The 23446-nt window shown below is 39.2% G+C and overlaps 1 protein-coding gene and 1 non-coding gene across 2 annotated transcripts; both read left to right on the plus strand.

The window, feature by feature from the left end:
- Window positions 1–4956: 4956 nt before the first annotated feature.
- On the plus strand, window positions 4957–7111 carry GPR148 (G protein-coupled receptor 148; the record flags this gene model as incomplete). The annotated part of the gene is given in 4 exon segments (XM_011285204.2): window positions 4957–5038; window positions 6084–6180; window positions 6182–7002; window positions 7005–7111. Coding segments are annotated over 4 exon segments (1107 nt in total), but the record flags the coding sequence as incomplete, so codon positions are not given.
- Window positions 7112–22969: 15858 nt separating this feature from the next.
- On the plus strand, window positions 22970–23076 carry LOC111562054. Its single transcript, XR_002745114.1, has one exon. It is a non-coding gene; the product is annotated as a U6 spliceosomal RNA (small nuclear RNA).
- Window positions 23077–23446: the final 370 nt, after the last annotated feature.

A 23446-nucleotide genomic window follows, 5' to 3' on the forward strand; every position in this document is an offset into this window, starting at 1 on the left:
TATGGAGGAGAGCACCAGGTGAGGGCAGGGCAGAGTGTACAAGGCTGGGAGGCTCGTGGGCAGCTGCTGCACAGGGAGGCACAGTCCCAATACTTCTTCAGCTGGGACAGAAGTGAGAATGATTTTCCAGTCTTTATGGGGCCTTTTTGGACTTCAGGAGGGGGTAAATGAGATGGTAAGAATTATATGCACAGTTAAAGAGGCTTTTCATGCTAAAATACAATAAAATAATCTTTACTTACTGCCTCAGTGACTGCATGAATAAAAAGTTCCTCTGGGGTTGCCTGTGTGGCTCAGTTGGCTAAGCGCCCAACTTCAGGTCATGATCTCACAGTTGGTTGAGTTTGAGCCCCACTCTCAGCACAGAGCCTGCTTTGGGTCTTTTGCTTCCCTGTCTGCCCCTCCCCCACTCACTTACACATGCCCTCTCTCTCTCTCTCTCCAAAATAAATACAAATTTAAAAAATTTTAAAAAAAGTTTCTCTGACTACAATGTGGAGAAAGGTTAATGGACACCCTAGTGTGTGTAGAAGGTGAGACCTGGGCCAGCCCTGAAGACCAAGAGACACTCAGGTTTGCATACAGGTAGTGAGGACCAAACACTATGGTCTTTCTGGACCAGCTACCCCAGCCAGGCTCCAGGTGTTATCATCCATTTATTTATTATCCTAAGATTTACCAGGTAGGAGTGCTGACCTGGAAACACCATCTGAAAGGGGATGAATGCAAATAAGCTGTGGCCCCGCATTCAGGGAGCTTGGTGTGGTAGAGAACAAGGCCAACAACCGAACACAGGAGATGGAGAGAATAGTAGGGCCTGTGGGAGCTATCAGAGTTTTAATTTATATTTCATCAGTATATATTTTTTATTTTTAAAATCTAGGTTTAACCAGGAGATGCAGATGACATTCCAATATTACTTGATTATGGATTGAAACTCTGCTATATATATATATATATGTATATATTTGTATATATTTATACATATTTTATATGTATATATAATTTTTCTTTTAAGTATGCTATACACTCAATGTGGGGCTTGAACTCAAGATCCTGAGATCAAGAGTTGCATGCTCTACTGACTAAGCCAGCAGGTACTCTGAAAATTTGCTAATTCTAAAGATGTCAGTATGGTGAAGGCCTCTAGGATTTCAGGGACAGTTCTTAAAAAGTGGCATATCTACCAATGGAACGGTCAACTTAGGACCTGTCTTTGCAAAAGTATTCCTCTTCTACACATCTGGTCCATCACAAAGAAATCTCACTCTGCCTCCAGGCCTCCTCCAGCCCATTGTCCATCTGGATGTCAGCTCTGTCCTCATAGTAGGTAAGTTTTGTCTTGTTGCTGTGCAGTGTTCATTGCTTCCCCCCTCCTCCTTCTTGCCACAGCCCATGTGGCCCACAGGCAGTGCCCTGGCAGTGTTGGGTCCTTCATCTTCCTGGCTCTGCTCAAGCTGAGTCCCTCATTTGGAACTTCTACCCCATGTCTTTTCCTTGTCTCAGCAACTGGCCTTCAGGTCAAGCCACTTTAAGCCTCAGCCTAGCATTTACATGACCTCTCCATGTGACAGGCACTGAGGGTCTGCTAGTGAGCAGGACAGCCTCTATGGACCTGATTCTGATAACAAAGTTAGATGTGACTCACACAAGGAAACACTAAAACAAATTGTTGTAAATAGAAAAAAAAAAGCAGGGGTGGAAATATATGAGTATAAAGAAGATAGCTGTGATCCATTCCAGCAGGCAGGAGACATTTGTCAAAAAAGTCCTTCAAACTGATAACTGGCTGATAAGGAAGGGGGGTAACAATGTTTCCAGGCAGCAAGAGTCACATGTTCTTTACGGAATGGAAAGGAGGGAAGTGAGCTGGAGAACAGACTGTAGATGGAGGGAGGGGCAAGGGATGGGCTGCACTTGGTCTAATAGGACAAAGACCTTAGTCGTTATCTTAAGAGCAATGAGAAGAGTTTTATTTAAAATAGGAGCAACATGTTGATGCTATGCTAGTGATCCTGTTATGGTAAGACTGTTGAGGAGGAAGATTATGGTGACAGTGACGATGGTGATGATCATGTGATGATGAGGACAGTGATAACAGGGATGAAATAAGGATAAGACCGATGTGATGGTGACAGTGATGCTGACATGGTGATAACAATGGTGATGATGAAGATATGTAGATTGAAAATGAATAAACAAATAAACAGAAAGAACCAGACCTATAAATACAGAGAACAAACTAATGGTTGCCAGAGGGGATGGGGGTGGAGGAATATGCAAAACAGGTGAGGGGAGGTACAGGCTTCCACAGAGAATATAGTCAAGGGTGTTGTAACAGCGCTGTGTGGTGACATTTGTGGGGAGCACAGCATGACATACAGACTTGTTGAATCACTAGGTTGCACACCTGAAACTAATGTAACACTGTGTGTCAACTATACTCAAAAAAACAAAAATATAATCTAAAAAATTTAAAAACAGATGTGTTGACTGAGATGCTGATGGAAATGGTGATGGTGGTGAAGAGTCCAGCACCAATACCTGCTAGGACGGTAGAGACAAGAGGACTGTCCTGGACACTGATGGAGCAAGGATGGAAAGAAACAACACTTGATGTGGAGTGAGACACACCAGAGCTCTGCCATCTATTTTCTGGATGCCTTTGAGAAAATGCCTTCATCTCACATCTGCCTCAATTTCCTCACCCTCAAAAAGAATCCCAAAGGTGAAACAATGTGTATAAAATTACCTTGCACCCAGTAGGTACAACTGTAAGTTTCCTTTGTTTCTCCCTGACACAGAGGCATGTAGCTAGGCATATGACAATGAGGGCCTTATTCCTGCAGCCCAGTCAGGTGACACTGCCTATTGCTGAGGGACATAGTGTTGCTGCTAGGAACCCAAGAGCTCTTGTTTAGATCATTCCCTTCAACTTGAGAGTCCTGGCTGCTGGCTGTCTATGGGAACAGCTATGTGAGGTAGAGGTTCTGCTTGGGGCTACTTCTGCCACTTCAACTGCCCACACCCTGACACACCTGAGCTTCATGCTAACACTACAGTGAGTAATTCCTGTTCTGTTGCCAACTCTGGGGGATGCAGCAATGAATACTCTGCATGTCTCGGGAAAGGCAACTTGTACTCATCCTGAGCCTTCCCACAATGGCAAGGCACTTAACCTCCTTTGGTCTCAGTTTCCCACCTAGAAGCTGTCTTGCTGATTCAGTGTAGTGTTCCCATGATGTCATGTGCTGGTGCTTGCATGCAGTAGGTGCCTCACAGTGAGGCTGTGTGCAGTCACTTAGTTTCTCTCTCCCTTGGGGGGCAGGACTTGGGGGCCTGTCCACTTGGCAGTTTGAATTTGCATCAAGCTTTTCCACAGTTTCAGCTTATCTCCAGCTTCCTGGATGGTGCCTTCTATCTGGTCCCTGGACAAGGGCAGTCCCAGGAGCCAGAGGCTTTTGAAATGCCACACATGGTGAAGATTTTATTTCCAAAGTGACATGTAGATTTGCTAACCTGTACTGCTCATTTTCTCTGTATCAGTATGTGGTCTCCTATAGCACCCACAACGTGTACAGACAGGCATGTTCTGACCCATACTGAGATCAGAGAATGGAGGGGAATAGAGCATTTAAAGGTGGTGATGTCACTAACCAAGAAGGGGCAGTGCTATGTCATCCCTACAGCAGTCAGCACATACTGACCTTCGAGAAAGGCTGATACCAGAGACCCCACATCCATGCTAGTCTGGATTTTTCCAGAAAGGGCAACCTGGGTGGTGCATGATTTTCAACAGTAAGGCAGGCTCCTTACTACACTTACCAGCTCATTCATCACGGAAGTTACTAACTTTCCATTTCCCTGGAGCTGTTGCCTGTCACCAGCTATCAGAAGGATTGAGCCTTCAGTTACATTTTTACTGAAGGGTTGTCATTTAATGGTTTCCCTCTCCCAGGGAATCTGTATTCTAAGACAAGCACCTGCTGAGGGCAAGACTGACAGCCAGGGACTGGCAAGGGTATCTGTAAGGCTGACAGCAGGGGGCAGCCTTACCTCCAGCCCAGCTCTAGGCATACAGGCTTCAGAGTACACCTGCAGGGCAGGGCTCTGTTCCCTCCCCAGACCTGGGGCCACTTAAGGTCTGAGGGGCGACCCCCTGGGGAGCACAGGCCCTGGCAGAGGAGATAGGGAGGCAGGGTTAGCTCTCTGGCATTGCAAATTTTCTGGAGGAGGGAGATGTACTTTGTCAGAACAACCTTTAGAGTCTTTACCGTAGTCTACCTTCAGGATGAAGTTGCTGCTCCTCCTCAAATACTGTAACAAACCCTCAAGAAAGGCATGGTCCCTGGGTTGAGTGGGAGTTAAGTGGGGGTCTCCCCTTACCTGTACCCCAGATATGTTCTATGGCAAGGCTCTGTCCATGGGGCACTCTTAGGAAAGAAGCTACTTGGCAGTGACTGTCAGCACCTGTGTAATTGGATGCAGTCCTCCAGGACAGGTGTATTGTCATCATGGGCCCCCAGTGGGGTCATGGAGACCCAGAGGGGCAAAGTAATTCAGCCAAGGCTACAGTTAATCATAAGAGGCAAAGCCATATTTCCTCTGAAGTCTTCAGCTTATGACACTGCTGAGAAAGAGAAGGGAGGCAGAAAGCAAATGCCTGTGTGGTCAGAGGGCCCTTAGCTGAGGGATGAAGCAGGACTCTGGTGTGTCACTTGCTGAATATGTTCCAAGTGACATTCATGATGTGAGGCTGGGCTTCTTGTGGCTCAATGTCTGAAATTTTTGTCTCCCTCTAATCTTAAGAACATTCCACCTGTGCTCAGGAAGTCAACAGCTCTGTAGCAGCTCCTTCCTTGGGCTCAGTATGGTGTCAAGGTGGGGCCTGGTGTGGGGCCAGAGAGGGGCTGGAGGAGTGTGGCACAGGCAGCATGGGGTGGGGGTCCTAGGGACATGAAGCATTTAGTGCACTCCTTCTGCAGTGAGGGCAAGGGAGTCTGTGGAGCAGAGAGGACCCAAGCCTCTGGAGAGTGTGGTAAGGTAAGGGCTAGTGTTCTGGTATTGAGCACTTACCCCAGGCTACACATTGCACTAAGTATGTAACCTCTAGGTTTTTGCAGCATTTCCATGAGGTCTCCATAGGAAGCACTCACATTTCACAGATAAGGAAACAAATGTAGAGAGATGAGCAAAGCTTCTTAAGGTTTCAAAGCCAGGATCTCAATAACAGAAAGCCTGCTTACCTGAACTGGAGCATGCCTTGTTCTTTCCCAGGCCACCCCACTGTGGGCCCCAACCAAGTGCACATAACCATCTATACATTTCTGGATAACCTGTAATGTCCCAGCTGCTTGTGCACCTCCCATCCTCTTCTCTCTCCTGCCTTCCGCCCCTTTCCTCTAGCATCTGTGCAGCCTCTGCCAAGTGGGGTATCTGTCTTGCCACACAGGGACACCATAAGAGGGCAGCTGAATGCTCTCCCATGTGGAGTCCTGTGTAGAAGGGTTGTGGGACACACACACATTCACACATAGGGTCACCTATGTGAGCATACCCAGGCCCCTCTAGCCTGGTACCACTTCCTGAGGCCCTGTCATGTGCAGCCTCAGACGGAAGCTAGGCCTGTTCCACAGTCCAGAAATCCTAGTTCCCAGATGGCTGCTCCTTCCCTTCAGATAGGACTGCCTGACTATGACCACTGAATTCAATCCAATGTGGTGAGCATTCATTGCACACTCCCTGCTAGCCAATCAGATGGGTTTGGGGGACATCAAAATGGGGGACACTTCTCAAGAGATCAGAGATCAGTGACCAGTGAATCATGGCAACAGGCTGATCCATTTAGATGTGCCCACACACATGCAGCCAGGACAGCTGACAGCTATGCATGAATGTAGGAAGCCCGGTATGAGCAGAATTTTGCTTTGTTGTTTTATTTTTGTTAAACAGTCATCCCTAAGACCTGCTCAAGCTCAACATTTTTGCAGAGGAGTAGCACCATGAGGATCCTGCAGGGGAGATCTATACCTTGGGCGGGTACAGAACCAACCGCCTGTGAGAAAGCCTGCCATTCCTGCCAGGAAGCCTGGGGGTTCAGTTGGCACCCTTCCCGCTGGACACAACAGCCTGGCCAGCCTCTGACCAGCTCATTAGCAGGCCACGTTAGCCAGCAACACCTCCTAAACCTTGGGGACCTCAGGGTGCCTGTCTCCGTGCTGTGCTGGCTGTTCCTTCCCTCAAGCCTGCTGGCTGCAGCCACACTGACTCTGAGCCTCCTGCTGCTGGCAACCATCCTGAAGAGCCAGAAGCTGTGGCAAGAGCTCCACTACCTACTGCTGGCTAACATCCTGCTTTCAGATCTGGCCTACCTTGTGTTCTACATGCTTATCTCATCCAGCAACCTGGGTGGCCGGACTCTGTGCCACATCACCTGTGGTGTTCTCACAGATGTTGTCTTTGCTACCTACACCAGCACCATCCTGTCTTTCATGGCCACCATGCTGCACACCTACCTGGCAGTTGCTTATCCTTTGTGCTACTTCTCCTTCATGTCCTGTGAGGCTGTCCAGAAAGTGGTTGCCCTCATCTGGCTGCTGGCTTAATTCTTCCCTACATGTCTCATTTGGCTTAGCAAGCAGCAAGATGCCAGTTTAGAGAAACAAGGGGCCTTATGCATCCTGCAGCTGACCCTGTGCAATGAGCCAGGCTGTGGCCCCCTGGTCACTATTACCCACACCTACATTTTATGCATTCACTTTCTATGCACAGGTCTCATCACCTACTGCTTCTGGAGGATCTATGCAGAGACCAGGACTTCAGGCATCTGGGTCCAGGGCTATTCCTGGGCCATGGGCACCCTGCTCATCCATACAGTGCTACTCATACTGTACGTTAGCCCTGTTATGGTGTTTTGCCTGGATATCATGCTAACCAAGTACAACCACATTGATGCCAAAACTCATGTGTGGCTCATGGCAGCCAACAGCGAGGTGCTTATGATGCTCCTCGTGCCATGCTCCCATACCTGTATACACTCCACTACTGGTAGCTGTTGGGGATGGTCGGGGGCCACTTCTCCTCCAGGAGGCACAGTGACATCTTCACCATTTTTTTTTTAATTTTTTTTCAACGTTTATTTATTTTTGGGACAGAGAGAGACAGAGCATGAACGGGGGAGGGGCAGAGAGAGAGGGAGACACAGAATCGGAAACAGGCTCCAGGCTCTGAGCCATCAGCCCAGAGCCCGACGCGGGGCTCGAACTCACGGACCGCGAGATCGTGACCTGGCTGAAGTCGGACGCTTAACCGACTGCGCCACCCAGACGCCCCCATCTTCACCATTTTTAAGAGCTACAAATTTCACAGTTTGGCAAGCTGAGGTTAAAAATTATATGTTGGATGCATCAGCGTTCAATTATCATCAACTCCAGAGAACTGTAATATACTTGTGCAACAGGACTTTAAGATGACCTCAGCATTCAACATTTCAAAAGTTTTTAAGTAGAGAAAGCTAACTTCTCACTGAAGCCCTACCTGAAAATTGAAGCAAGTAAAATGACTCAGCAGAGCTCTGATCAAAGTGAAGCTGAGGCCAGATCTGTGCCTTTCCAATGGTTTCCCCCATACCCTCCAAGGCCACTGACAAAGCATGTTGCTGACAAACACACAGAAACCAAAAGATTACTGAAAGTAATCTGAACCTGAAGTGTAAGCAAGCAGATTTGCTGAATCTGGGACCAGGAACCTCCATTTGGGTAGCTTCTCAGGATGTGGGAGGGAGGAGAGCAAACCTAGGACCCATCTATACCAGGGAGTGTCATGAAGACATCTATAAAGCTGGAACCCAAATGATTATAGTCTCAGAACAAGGATATATGACAACTAACAAACAGCAAGGACTTTACTGCCTTGATATTGGTGCTGTGCAGAAGAGGAAGAAAATTCCTCAGGAATTCTTAAATAGAAGCTACCCTTCAGACAGGACTAGAACTAGGTTTCAAATTATTTTTGTTGTCAACAAACCTCATACTGTGGTTGATGTGGCTCTTCTGCAGGACTAGAGCTTCAGCTCATGCTTCAAAGAATTTCCCTGGTAAAAGAATGCCAAAGAAAATGAATTGCATGTAGTCAAAACTCACAAAATCACACAAAAGAATAAGGCACCATGAAAGAAAGTGAGAAGAAAAAAGATAGCAGCAGTATACTCCATCCAGCTCCTTGAACTGTCAGACACTTGGCTAATACAAAAATGTTCAATGTTTGTTTGTTTGTTTGTTTTTAAGTAGGCTCCATGCCCAGTGTGGGGCTTGAACTCATGGCCCTGAGACCAAGAGTCACACATTCTACTCACTGAGGCAGCCAGGTACCCCTCAATATGTTTTAAGACATGAAAAGTGACATGGACATATGAATAAAGAGCAATACATTTTTACAATAACTGAGAAGATTAGGGAAAAAATTAAATAGAACTTCTAGAAATAAAAATATATACATAATAATTAGAATTGGAAAAGATGGGTTATATTTAAAATGGGTTAAAAAGTATAGTATGCAGCAGATTCTTCATCACAGCTAATTTTGAACTCTCCGAAGTTATGTTAATAAATCTTTTATGCAATACAAAAAAAAAGTATATTAGACACAACTGAAGAGATATTTTGAAATCTGGAAGATAGGTTTAAATAAATGATCTAAAATTCAGCCTAGAGTGACAAAGAAATAAAAAAAATATAAATGAGAGATTAAGAGACATTGTATTTAGAATAGAAAAGACTGACATCTAAGAATACAATAGAGACAACGTGGAAAGGAAAATACTTAAAGACATAATATCTGATAACTTTTCAGATGTTTGAAAGATATCAAACCTCAGACCCAAGAACTCTTAACTAGTTACAAATACTACAAATGACAAATAATCCACCTGAAGCACATCATGTGAAACTGCAGGGAACTGAATACAAAGACAAGCTATTTAAAGCAGGTAGAGATAAGAGACAAAAGAATAACAATTTAAAAGACAGCTGACTTCTGACAAAAACAGCAAAAGTCTGATGTAATGAGAGAAATAACTGTTGATCTGGAATTCTACACATGGGAAAACAATCTTTTCAGAAAGCAAAATAAAAATCATTATAGAACACAAAACCCAAAAGACATTATTCTTAACAGTGCACATTAAAGAAATTTTAAAGGATATATTTCTGGCAGATGGAAAATTATTCCACATGGATGATTTGAGGTGCATGAAAAAAATGGTGGGAATAAACATTGAAATCTATGTGCATAAATCTGAACAGTCATGGTCTGGTTGGCTGTATGAAAGCAATAAAAATGTCTAATTAGGGGGTTAAAAAAAGTATCATACAAAAATATATGAATGGGATGGTATAATTGCACACAAATCATTCTAAAGTTCTAGCAGTCTTCAGGACGAGGGTAGAAATATTAATCTAAGACTTTGTTAAGCAAGTATGTTAAAATACCCAAGGTAACCACTAACAGAGTAGGCAAAAAGAGGAAAGCTTTCAAAAAAATCTATGGAACAAATACAATGAGTAAGAGAAAACAGAAATCATCCAAAATAAAGCAAGAAAGAAAAACTATATAGAAAAGTCAGGAAAAATAGCATAAAATAATATGATAGAATCCAAACAACTAGTTTAAATGTACAAAAACAATACATTTAAATTGACTAAAATTTGATGATGGGTAGACAATATTGTCAGTTTTCTTTTAAATCAGATATATGTCATTTATAAAAGATAGCCCTAAATAAATAGCAGAGAGCAGCTGGAAGTAAAAAGAACAGAAAAAGATACAGAAAGCAAATGCTCATTAAATGTAAGCTAACAGAAGACAGAAAGTAGACTTTCAAGCAAGAAAAGCATTACTAAAAAAGCTCATTGCATAATGATATGAGGCCCAGTTTATCAGGACAAAAAAATAACACAGAATAACACAGAATAACAGAGCAAAATTGATAAAGTCATGAGGAGAAATGAATAAGTCAACCCTCATAAAGAATTTGGGGATCATTTCTCCTTAATTGGTAGATCAAGCAAGCAAAATAAACAAGGATATTGAATTTTGAACAACACAATTGACAAGCTTGACCCAATGGACAAATTTAAAATATGACACTCAACAATTGGAGAATATATAGGATATCTAAACGTCTGAAATTATTAAGAAAATTGACCACATGCTACCCACAAAGCAAATCTAAGTAAATTTCAAATAATTGAAATTCTTGTGCAGACCACGTCTTCTGAGTCCAGTGCAATTAAGTTAGAAATAAATATGAAAAAGATAATTAAAATATGCTTGGAAATTTATTTTTTTTCAATATATGAAGTTTATTGTCAAATTGGTTTCCATACAACACCCAGTGCTCATCCCAAAAGGTGCCCTCCTCAATACCCATCACCCACCCTCCCCTTCCTCCCACCCCCCATCAACCCTCAGTTTGTTCTGTTTTTAAGAGTCTCTTATGCCTTGGCTCTCTTTTTTTTTCCTTCCCCTCCCCCATGGGTTTCTGTTACGTTTCTCAGGATCCACATAAGAGTGAAACCATATGGTATCTGTCTTTCTCTGTATGGCTTATTTCACTTAGCATAACACTCTCCAGTTCCATCCATGTTGCTACAAAGGGCCATATTTCATTCTTTCTCATTGCCACGTAATACTCCATTGTGTATATAAACCACAATTTCTTTATCCATTCATCAGTTGATGGACATTTAGGCTCTTTCCATAATTTGGCTATTGTTGAGAGTGCTGCTATAAACATTGGGGTACACGTGTCCCTATGCATCAGTACTCCTGTATCCCTTGGGTAAATTCCTAGCAGTGCTATTGCTGCGTCATAGGGTAGGTCTATTTTTAATTTTTTGAGGAACCTCTACACTGTTTTCCAGAGTGGCTGCACCAATTTGCATTCCCACCAACAGTGCAAGAGGGTTCCCGTTTCTCCACATCCTCTCCAGCATCTATAGTCTCCTGATTTGTTCATTTTGGCCACTCTGACTGGCGTGAGGTGATATCTGAGTGTGGTTTTGATTTGTATTTCCCTGATGAGGAGCGACGTTGAGCATCTTTTCATGTGCCTGTTGGCCATCCGGATGTCTTCTTTAGAGAAGTGTCTATTCATGTTTTCTGCCCATTTCTTCACTGGGTTATTTGTTTTTCAGGTGTGGAGTTTGGTGAGCTCTTTATAGATTTTGGATACTAGCCCTTTGTCTGATATGTCATTTGCAAATATCTTTTCCCATTCCGTTGGTTGCCTCTTAGTTTTGTTGGTTGTTTCCTTTGCTGTATGCTTGGAAATTTAAAAGCCATGATATAAGCAACTCATGGACCAAAAACCAGTTCATTAATATTGGAACTTAGAAAATGTTTAGAATTGAATAACAATAAAATATTAAATATCAAAAATTTTGACATGTGAGCAGAATTTAGAGGACAATACATAATCATATATGCTCTATCCAAAAGGAAAAAGTCTCAAAATTAATGAGCTAGTATCCAAATTAAGAAACTGAAGATAAAACATGTATGTTATCAGTTAGCAATGGCTGTGTCTCATCAGGATTTTGCAGATGGAATCCTGAAAAGGGAGGATTGTCCTGGATTATCTGCCTGGGCCCAATGTAATCACAAAGATTCTTACAAAGAAGTAAGGAAACAGGAGGATAGCAGGAGATGTGATGATGGAATCACAAGCCAGAGAGGGGGAACTGTTTGAAGATGCTATACTGCTGGCTTTGAAATGGAGAAGCGGCCATCTTCCACAGAATGTGGGAGGTTTCTAAAAGGTAGACAAGAAAAGAAAATAGATTCTCCCTTATGATCTCCAAAAGACACTTCAATTTTAGTCTAGTAAGACCCATGTTTGACTTCTGATCTTCAGAACTGTAAGATAATAAATTTGTATTATTTTTAACAACTAAGTTTTGGTAATTTGTTACAACTGCAATAGGAAAATAATATAGTGGGTTTGGTTATGGATGGCTCTTCTCTGCTCCCCATAGTGTCACATCTACCACAGATTAACCTGGGCAGTTCACATGGCAGTGGAAGTTTCAAGGGAGGGGAAGTACTCAGAGACTTGGAACAAGCACACCATTACTTCCAACACATTCTGTTGGATAAAGAACAGCACCACCCCACAGTCAAGGGATGAAACAACAGACTCTACCTCCTGATGGGAGAAGCTCCAAATCACATTACAAGGGACAAGGATACAGGGAGGGTTACTATAGCAATTTACAGCCATTTTGGAAAATAACAAGGTTGAAGATGCCCTACTCTATAATCCAGGAATTACATTTCAAGATACAGTCCCTAGAGAAACATTTGTCAGGTATTTTGTGTTCACAGCAGCACTGCTACTATAGCTAAAAATGGAAAATGACACTAATGGCCAGGAAAAAAAGAATGGGTAAATGCATTATGGAATATTCATACAACAGAACACTATACAGCATTGAAAAATGAACAAAGAGCATACACATTAACATTGGTGAATCTCATAAGGATATTGTTGCTGGAAAAAGCAAGTGACAAAAGAATACATATTTTCCAGTTTCATTTCTATAAAGCAGAAGGAAATGGAGAAGATTAAACAACATGAAGTTTACCAATACATGCTTATGTTTGGAAAGTATAAAAGAGAATGTGATTAACACAAAATTCAGAAAAAAGACTATATGTGGGAAGGAGGAAGATGTCACTGGAGATAACAGGGATTTTCTAAATTATGTTTAATATATTTTATAAGCAGGATCCACAGTATTTGTTCCATTTCTTATATTTAAAATTGCATAGAACTTATACATACTGTTTAACATATGCTGTGTTAAACAAAAGAATTAATAAAATACGTGACCTACAGCCTTTCCTTCTTCAGCTCTCCCACCTTTCTACCTCCCTTTATATATGAGAAGGTAAAGACCTAGAGAGGATAAGGAATGTGGTCAAGAGAACAAGCATTTCTAGGGCAACTGTAACTGGCTGTTACTGGCCCAGAGATAAGCATGTATATTAACTTTCCCGTTAATGGCAGGGAAGTCTTGGACAATGGGACACAGATTTTCTCATTTGTAGGCTCAATGGAAGCCATCTGTGGACACCTGGATGAGAGAGCTCTGCACTCTCTCGATATGTTTTGGGAAGTTAGAACATCCAGATTCTGCTTCCCCTCCCTTACAGTTTGTCCTGCCAGTGGTGGGTGCATGACTTGGGCTTGTTTGGTGGGATGTCCCCAACCCATACATGGAAACAGGAGCCAGTGATGACAGCAGAAGAGCCAGGTCCATGCTGTGTGGTCAATGTGCAAGCCACAGCCTCACCTTGCCAGGAGCAGAGGAGGTACTATGGTTTGGGCTGGGTTATGGCTACATGGCCTCTGTGTCTTGTTCTGCAGGGCTGTTGAAAATTCTGAGACCTACTCAAAATTTTTCAGTGCAGTCTTTTCTCTGGATGAACCAGCCAGAGGACAGTTCTGTTGCTGGTGACTAAGAACATGAACTTATACAGAATTTGGTCCAGAAAGTGGGGGTGTTATAAATTATGGGTTTAAGCAACAACAAAGAAGCCTTGAACTCATAGAAAGCCCTGTCCTGAATATTCTACATCAGACACTGGACAATTATTTCTACCAATTGATAGGTTTAACATTATACCAATCCATACTTACAGCAATGTTGCTTTGGGAAAAAGAAATAGTGAACAAAGATAAAGGAACGGGAAATATTCGGAAAAAGAAGACTAATGAGTGGGCACTAGTCATAGCAGAGACATAAAACAATGTGGTACTAGCACATGAACTGTCAGAAGAACAGAACAAAATAGAAAGTCCAGAAGTAGTTCTAAAACATATGGCATGCAGGTTAGTAAGCTATTGTCCCCCTGCAAAAATTCCCACCCTTTATACTTATCTTTGTGATACTGGAGCTGGGCTTTCAAGCCACACTCTGCCCGCTCGTCTCTTGTTAAACTCTGTCCAAAAGGGTCCTAGAGAGAGAATGGAGGGCACAAGGAGGAATAAAATACTGACCCTTCCAGTTTTGCTCCCTGTTCTTGTCTGCATCACCTCAATAATAGCCCTTTACCTCAGCAGTAACAATTGGTTCCAGTTTCCACCCTTTTGGATTCTCTCTCTTTGTGTCCCTCAGAAGTATCATCACCAGACAGCACCTCTTCCTCTGAGAGTCTGAGTTTCAGTGACACAAAACCTCTTCACTGAGCTTCTAGGTCTGGTAACCCCAATCACTTCCCTTTGTTCCCAATCCTAGATAAGATAAAATAATATGATAAGATAATATAGATGGTAAATGGATGCTAGATAGATGATAGATAACAGATAGATAGTAAAGGCATCATTCTGTATCAGTGAGAAATGATGAATTATTCAATTATTTTAGGACACCTGGGAGGCCATCTAGCTTTAAAAACAATCTCACATGAAATAAATATTTAAATATAAAAATAAAGCCATCAAAGGCAGTAGAAAGCCTTCTTAAATGGGATATAGAACACAGAAGTGTTACAAGGAAATATTAATTGATTTACTTATCTAAAGCTATAAACTCTACAGAAGGGAAAAATACCATAAGTAAAGTCAAAAGACAAATCAAAAGTTGTGACAAAATACTTGCTACTGATCTCAAAAATGAGTGGTTTCCTTAAAATATAAGGTCCAGGGGCGCCTGGGTGGCTCAGTTGGTTGAGCGTCTGACTTCAGCTCAGGTCATGATCTCATGGTCCATGGGTTCAAGCCCTGCGTTGGGCTCTGTAATGACAGCTCAGAGCCTGGAGACTGCTTCGGATTCTGTATCTCCCTCTCTCTCTGCCCCTCCCCAACTCACGCTCTATCTCTGTCTCTCAAAAATGAATAAACATTAAATATATATATATATAAATATATATAGTCTATAATATATATATATAATATATACATATGTATATGTATTATATAGTCCATAAGTTTAACCCCAAATCACACAATTAAAAACTGCTGAAAAACATATACCTGGTGCACATAAAAGAAACTAGTCAAGTCTTATAAGTTTTTGAAAAGGTGATTCACTACACTAATACAATAGACATGGAAAATAAAACAATGACATAACATTTTCCACTTCTTGAATTGATAAAAATTCTATAAGTTTAAGAATACCTTTTTTTTGACGACTGTGATAAGCATGGGTTGTAAGATTATAAATTGTTCTAAACTCTAGGGAGGGCAATTTGCAGTAACTAACAATGTTTAAAATTCACACAATAATAACGCTGTGTGATAGACACCATGTCATCTTTCCCATTTACAGATTAGGAAAGTCAGACACAGAGAGAGAAGTTAAGTACCTTCTCCAACATCACACATCTAATAAGTAGTAGAATTGGGATTCAAACTCAGGCAGTCTGGTGTTAAATCACATGCTCACAAATCTTAGCCCATATGAGCGTTTTTACTCATACACCTGACCCAGGATTCTGTTCCTAGTTATTTATCCTACACTTATCATTGCACATGCATATTTTCTTTAGTTAATTGAGATATAATTGACATATAATATTGTATATGTTTAAGGTGTACAATATGTTGATTAGATACATTTATATATTGCAATATGATCACCAATATAGCTTTAACTAACACCACTGACACAACACATAATTATCATTTCTTTATTATGGTTAAAACATTTCAGATCCAGTCTCTTAGCAATTTTGAGGTATATAATACAGTACTGCTATCTGTAATCATTATGCCATGCAAAACTCTAATCTTCCAGTTGCAATATTGAATCCTTTAACAATTTTCTATGCTATAGCTACTCTCCATTTGTATGAACTTGCCTTCTTTGAATTCTATGTGTGAGTGACGTACAGTTTTTGTCTTTCTCTGTCCAGCTTATCTTACTAAGCATGATGCCTTCAAGGTCCATTCATGTTGTTATCAATGGTACAATTTTCTTCTTTTTTATGGTTGAATAATATTTCATTGTGTGCATATGTATATATACATCTTCTTTTTCTGCTTGGGTTATTTCCATCAATAATGCTGAAGTAAACATAGAGATGCAGATATCTTTTCAATATCCTGTTTTCATTTCCTTTAAATATATACTCAGATGTGGGATTGGTGAATCATTTGGTAATTCTATTTTTAGTTTTTTGAGAACCTCAAAAACCCGTACTGTTTTCCATAGTGGCTATATCAATTTGCATTCCAACCATCAGTGTACAGTGTTCCCTTTTCTCCACCTCCTTGCCAACTTGTTATCTCTTGTCTTCTTGTTGATAGCCATTCTGACAAGTGTGAGGTGATATCTCATTGTGGTTTTGGCATCCGTTCCCCTGATAATTAGCAATGTTGAGCTCCTCTTCATGTAGTTGTTGGCCATTTGAATGTCGTCTTGGAAAAATTTCTATTCAGTTTCTCTGCCCATTTTTCAATCCAATTGTTTGGTTTTTGTCATTGAGTTGTAGGAGTTGTTTATTTTTTAATATATCTTGGATATTAACATGTTATTAGATACAGATATGCAAATATTTTCTCCCCTTCTCTAGGTTGCCTTTTCATTTTGTTGATTGCTTCTTTTTCTATGTGGAAGCTTTTTAGTTTGATGTAGTCTCACTCATTCATTTTTGCGTCTTGTTTCTTGTGCTTTTGGTGTGTTAACTAAAAAATCATTGTGATGAGGTTCTTCCCTATGTTTTCTTCTGATATTTTTATGGCATCAGGAATTATGTTTGTTTTTAACCCATTTTGAGTTAATTTTTGTGAATGGCTTAAAATAAGGTTCCAATTTCTTTTTTTCTGCATTTGATTACCCAGTTTTCCTAACACCATTTGTTGAAGAGACTATCTTTTCCCCATTGAGTATTCTCGTCTCTCTTGTCAAATAATAAATGGCCATATAAGTTTGGATTTATTTCTGGGCTCTTCATTCTGTTCCATTGGTCTTTATTATGTTGAGGTATGTTCTTTTTACACCCAATTTGTTGAGAATTATTTTTATCATAAAGGATGTTGTATTTTGTCAACAGATTTTTCAATCATTTATTGAAATGATTATATTATTTGTTCTTTTCTTTTATTCTATTAATGTAGCTTATCACATTGATTGATTTGTGTATGCTGAACCATGCTTGCATTCCAAGGATAAATCCTACCTGGTTATGGTGTATGATTCTTTTAATATGTTATTGAAATCAGTTTGATAATATATATATTTTTTAATTTGAGAGAGAGAGAGAGAGAGAGGAGAATGTGAGTAGGGAGGTATGGGGAGGGAGGAGAGAGAATCTCAAGCAGGCTTCACACTTAGCGAGGAGCCTCATGAAGGGCCTGATCCCATGATCTGGGGATCATGACCTGAGACGAAATCAAGAGTGGAACATTCAACTGACTGAACCATCCGGGCACCCCTAGTTTACTATTTTTTGCAAATGTTTGTATCTGTATTCATCAGGAATTTAGTTTTCTTTTCTTGTAGTGTCTATATCTGGGTTTGGTATCAGGATAATGCTGCCTTTTAAAGTAAGTTAGGGAGGGTCCCCTCTTCTTCAATTTTTTGGAAGAGTTTAATAAATATTGGGGTTAATTTTCTTTAAATGTTTAGTAAACTTACCAGTGGTTTTGAACACTTCCGTGCTAGGAGTTTTTTGAATACTTATTCAATATACTTAGTCTGCTCAGGTTTTCTATTTCTCCCTGATTCAGTTTTGATAGAATATACATCTCTAGGAATTTTTCCAATTCTCCTCGGTTATCCAATTCACTGGTATATAATTGTTCATAGAAGTCTCTTATAATCCTATGTAGTTCTGTGGTATCAGTTATAATATCTCCTCTTTCATTTAGAATTTTTTCTAAGTTTATTTATTTTGAGAGAGAGTGAGAGTGGGAGGGGCAGAGAGAGAGGGAGAGAGAGAGAGAGAGAGAGAGAATCCCAAGCAGGGTCTGCGCTGTCAGCACAGAGCTGAACACAGGGCTTGAACTCACAAACTGTGAGTGAAATCGTGACCTGAGCCAAAATGAAGAGGTGGAAACTTAATTGTATTGAGCCATCCAGGCACCCCCATTTCTAATTTTATTCATTCGAGGCTTCTTGCTTTTTTTCTTAGTTTTGCTAATGGTCTGTTAATTTTTTTCACCTTTCAATAAAACCCATTCTTTGTTTTATTCATCATTTCTATTGTTTTTCTGGTCTCTATTTCATTTATTTCTGCTCTGATCCTTATTATTTCCTTCCTTCTGCAAACTTTGGGCTTAATTTGTTCTTTTTTTTTTTCTAGTTCCTTAAAGTGTAAAGTTAAGTTGTTTGAGACCTTTCTATTCTCTTACTATATGCATTTGTTGCTATAGATTTCCCTCTCAGAGCTGCTTTTGCAGGATCTCATAGGTTTTGGTGTGTTGTTTTTATTTTCATTTGTTTTGAGATTTTTAAATTTCCATTTTGATTTTTTTATGCATTGGTTGCTCAGGTGTGTGCTGTTTAGTTTCCACATGCTTTAAAAATTTCCAGCTTTCCCCTTCTTGTTGATTTCTAGTCTCATGCCATTGTGGTCAGAAAAGATCAGTGGTATGATCTTTTCAATCTTCTTAAATTTGCTGAGGTTTTCTGTGTTACCTATCATATGATCTATCCTGGAGAATGTTCTGTGTGCACCTGAGAAGAATGTGTGTTCTTCTGCTGTTGGATGGAATGTTTTATAGATGTCTGTTAGGTCCATTTTGACTAATGCATGGTTAAGTCCAATGTTTCCTCATTGATTTTTTATGTTTGGATGATCTATTCATTGTTGAAAGTGGGATATTGAAGCCCTCTACTATTACTGTATTGTCTGTTTCTCCCTTCAGATCTGCTAGTATTCAGTTTATATATTTAGGTGTTCTGATGTTGGGTATGTATATATTTATGATTGGTATAGCTTCTTGATGTATTGACCCAATTATCATTATATAATGATCTTCTTTGTCTCTTGTTACCTTTTATGGCTTAAAGTCTATTTTATCTAAATATAGTTACCCCACTTTTGTTCTATTTGCCTGGTTGTTTTTTTTTTTATTCCTTCCCTTTGAGCCTACATGTGTCCTGAAAGCTGAAGTGAGTCTCTTACAAGCAGTATGTGAGCTGGTCTTGTGTTTTTAGCCACTCCAGCACGTTGTGCCTTCTGACTGGTGAATTGGGTTGTTGCTGAGTTACTAATGCTATCTTGTTCATTGCTTTCTGATGCTATGTAGTTTCATTGTTTCTTCTTCCCTCTGTTTCTGCCTGCTTTTGTATTTGGTGATTTTCTGTGGTGGTGTGCTCTGTTTCCCCTTTCTTTATTTTTTGTGAATCTACTCTAGGGTTTTGCTTTGTGATGATCCTGAGGCTTACATAAGACATATCATAGATAAAACAGTCCTTTTTAAGCCAATAGTAACTTAACTTTGATCACCTGTTAAAAAATTCACCTTTTAATCCACTGCTTTTATTTTTGATGTCACTTTTACTTCTTTTTATATTGAATTCATTAACAAAGTATAGTAGCCATAATTATTTTTAATACTCTTCCCCTCTGACTTTCAAACTATAGTTAAGTGGTTAACATACCATTCTATTACAAATTATCATTTTCTAAATCTGATTGCATATTTACCTTTACAAGTGTGCTATATACTTTCATATGTATGAAACACTCCCAAGCAAGCAAAATACACAAATCAATAAAATATGATACACCATATTAATAGAATGAAAGAAAAATCATATGGTCACTTCAATAGATGCAGTAAAAGCATTTGACAGAATTCAATGTCTTTTCAGGATCAATATGCTCAATAAATGGATATAAAAGGGTATACTTCAATAAAAGCCATATATGACAAGCACACAGCTAACACCATACTCAACAGTGAAAGGCTGAAAACTTTTCTGCTAAGACCAGGAATAAGACAACTTTCACCACTCCTAATTTAACATTGTACTGGAAACTATAGGCAGAGCCATTAGCTGAGGAAAAGAAAAAAGAGAAATCCAAACTGGAAAGGAATATGTAAAACTGTCATTGTTTCCAGATGATGTGATATACATAGAAATTCCTAAGACTCCACCAAAACATTGTTGAACTAATAAACAAATTTAGTAAAGTTGAAAGATGCAAAATCAACATACAAAAATCAGTTGCATTTCTCTATGCTTACAATAATCTGAAAAAGAATTAAATAAAATAATTATATTTGTAATATTATCAAAAATAATACAATACCTAGGAGTAAATTTAACTAAAGAGGTAAAAGATTTGTACACTGAAAACTACAAGACATTGATGAAAGATATTGAAGATAGAAATAAATGGGAAAATATTCCAAGTTTGTGGAGGAAGAATTAATATTGTTCAAAGGTCCATACTATCCAAAGTCATCTATAGATTTCATGCAATCTTTATCAAACTCTAATGGCACTTTTTAATGGAAACAGAAGAAACAATCCTAAAACTCCAAAAAGACCACAAAAGACCCTGAATAGCACAAATCCTGAGAAAGAACAAAGCTGGAAGCATCACACCTCCTGATTTCAAATTTCATGCCAAAGTTGTAGTAATCAAAATAGCATAGTACTATAGCATAGCATAGCTGTAGTAATCAAAATACCATAGCATATTTATATTTATAGACTATGAATAGTCTCTTCAATAAACTGTATATGCACATGCAGAAAAAAGAAACTGAAGCCCTATCTTAGATTACTTATAAAAATTAACTCAAAATGGATTAAAGACTTAATATATTTAAGACCTGAAATTATAAAACTCATAAAAGAAAAGACAAGGGAAAAAGCTGTCTTGGTCTTGGCAATGAATTTTAAAATATGACACTAAAATCATAAGCAACAATAGCAAAAATAAAGTGCAACTACATTAAACTAAAAATCTTCTGCACTGCACAACAAAAGAAACAATCAACAAAATGTAAAGGGCATCTATGGAATGAGAGAAAATATTCACAAACTCTCTATGTGATAAGGGGCTAATATCCAAAGTATATAAAGAACTCATACAACTCAGTAACAACAACAACAAAACAATTGATTAAAAAATAGGCAGAGGAACTGAACAGATATTTTTTCCAAAGAAGACTTCTAAATGGCCAAAAAACATGAAAAGGTGTTCAACATCACTAATTATCAGGGAAATGCACATCAAAACCACAAGATATTACCTCACAATTGTTAGTATTGCTATTATCAAAAGAACGAGAGACCACAAGTGTTGGAGAGACCGTGAAGAAAATATAATCTTTGTATGTGGTTGTTGGGAATGTAAATTGATTTATCCGCTATGAAAAAAAGAATGGAGGTTCATCAAAAAATTAAAAATAGAATTTCTTATGATCCAGCAATTCCACTTCTGGGTATATATCCAAAGGAAATGAAATCACTATCTCAAAGAGATGTCTGCACCCTCATGTTTCATTCCAGCATTATTCATAATAGCCAAGACTTGGCAATAACCTTAGTGTCCATCAATGGATGAATGGATAAATAATATGTACATGTATATACATGTACATATACATATACACACATATATACACACAAACATAATAGAATATGATTCATCTATAAAAAAGGAAGGAAATCCTGCCTTTTGTGACAACATGGACCTATCTTGAGGGCTAAGAGAAATAAGTCAGACAAAGACAAATACTATATGATTTCATTTGTATGTAGAATCTAAAAAAGCTGAATTCATAGGAGTAGAGAGTGGAAGGGTGGTTGGCAGGGGATGGTGGGGGGAGAAATGGGGAGATGTTGACCAAAGGATGAAACTTCCAGCATAAGATGAATAAGTTTGGGAATCTACTGTACAACATAATGACAATAATTGACAATACTGTATTATGTACTTGAATATTCCTAAGAGAGTAAACTTCAAATGTTACTACAACACCCTAATATTGAGGAGGGATGTTTTGCCATATATACATGTATCAAATAACCAGGTTGTATGCCCTAAACTTCCATATGGATATGTCAGTAATACCTCAATACAGCTGGGAAAAAAAAGACAATCCAATTTAAAAATACATAAAGGACTTGAACAGACAGTTCTCCAAAGAATATATACAAATGGCTGATAATCACATGAAAGATTTCTTACCATCACTAATCATTAAGGAAATGCAAGTCAAAGCCATGATGAGATACTACTTTATATTCATTAGGATGACTATTAATTGAAAAACAACAAAATCATGGAAAATAGCAAGTATTGGTAAGGATGTAGAGAAATGGAGAACTTTGGCATTGCTAGCAGGAATGTAGTAAAAAGTACAATGTTCCTCAAAAAATTAAACATAGAATTACCATTACGATCAAATAATTCCACTTCCAGGAATATACTCAAAAGACCTGAAAGCTGAAACTTGAACAGATATTTATATACCAATGTTTATGGCAGCATTTTTCACAATAGAGAAAAGGTGGAAACAACTCAAATGTCTATCAATGGAAGAATGGATAAAGCAATGTATTCAGCCTTAAGAAGAAATGAAATTTTGATACATATTACAACATGGATGAATCTTGAAAACCTTAAGCTCAGTGAAATAAACCAGACACAAAAGGATAAATATTGTATAATTCCCTCATTAAGAGTTACCTTGAACAGTCAAATTCACAGAGAAAGAAAGTAAAATAGAGGTTACCCCCAGCTAGGGAGAGAAGGATGAGTTTTTGCTTAGTTTATAGAGTTTTTGTTGAGGTGATAAAAATATCTTGGCAATGGCTAGAGGTGATGGTGCACAACCATGTGAATGTACTTAATGATGCTGAATTGTCCACCTAAAACGTATTGGAATGGAAAATTCAATGTTATATATATTTTACAAGAATTTTAAAAAAGAAAAAGAAACAAACTGTGTTCAATGTTTTTAAATGGAAGTTTTACAATATAGATGGATTTTGTGCTCACTTCTGCAGAACATGTACTAAAATTGGAATGATACAAAGAAGATTCGCATTGCCCGTGCACAAGGATGTCATGCAGATCCATGAAGTATTCCGTATTTTAAATAAAACAAAATACAGATAGCTTTGAAGAACAAGAAACCACCAAGTCATTTCAGTAGGCCACATCATGTGAATGTACTCTCTAATGTGCGTTTGTTTGAGATTGGGGAGAACAACTTTCTGCAGGAGAACTAGCCTGAGTACTAGAGTTCCTCCTCCTCACCCAGATACCTACTCCAAATTGTGGCCCTTGAAGCATTTCTTCTCCAAGTTGACAGTCCCAGCCCTGCCAGCCTTCCTAGGATCCCATTGTCTCATTTCCCAGTCTTCTCTGATGTAGGATCCATAAGGAACTACTGAGTTCAGGCTGCAAACCTGGATTCTTGCACCATGACCAATGCAGTTGACAGATCAGCACCTACGTATTGTAT

The sequence above is a fragment of the Felis catus genome, chromosome C1 (genome assembly GCF_018350175.1).
Source record: "Felis catus isolate Fca126 chromosome C1, F.catus_Fca126_mat1.0, whole genome shotgun sequence".
NCBI lineage: Eukaryota > Metazoa > Chordata > Mammalia > Carnivora > Felidae > Felis > Felis catus.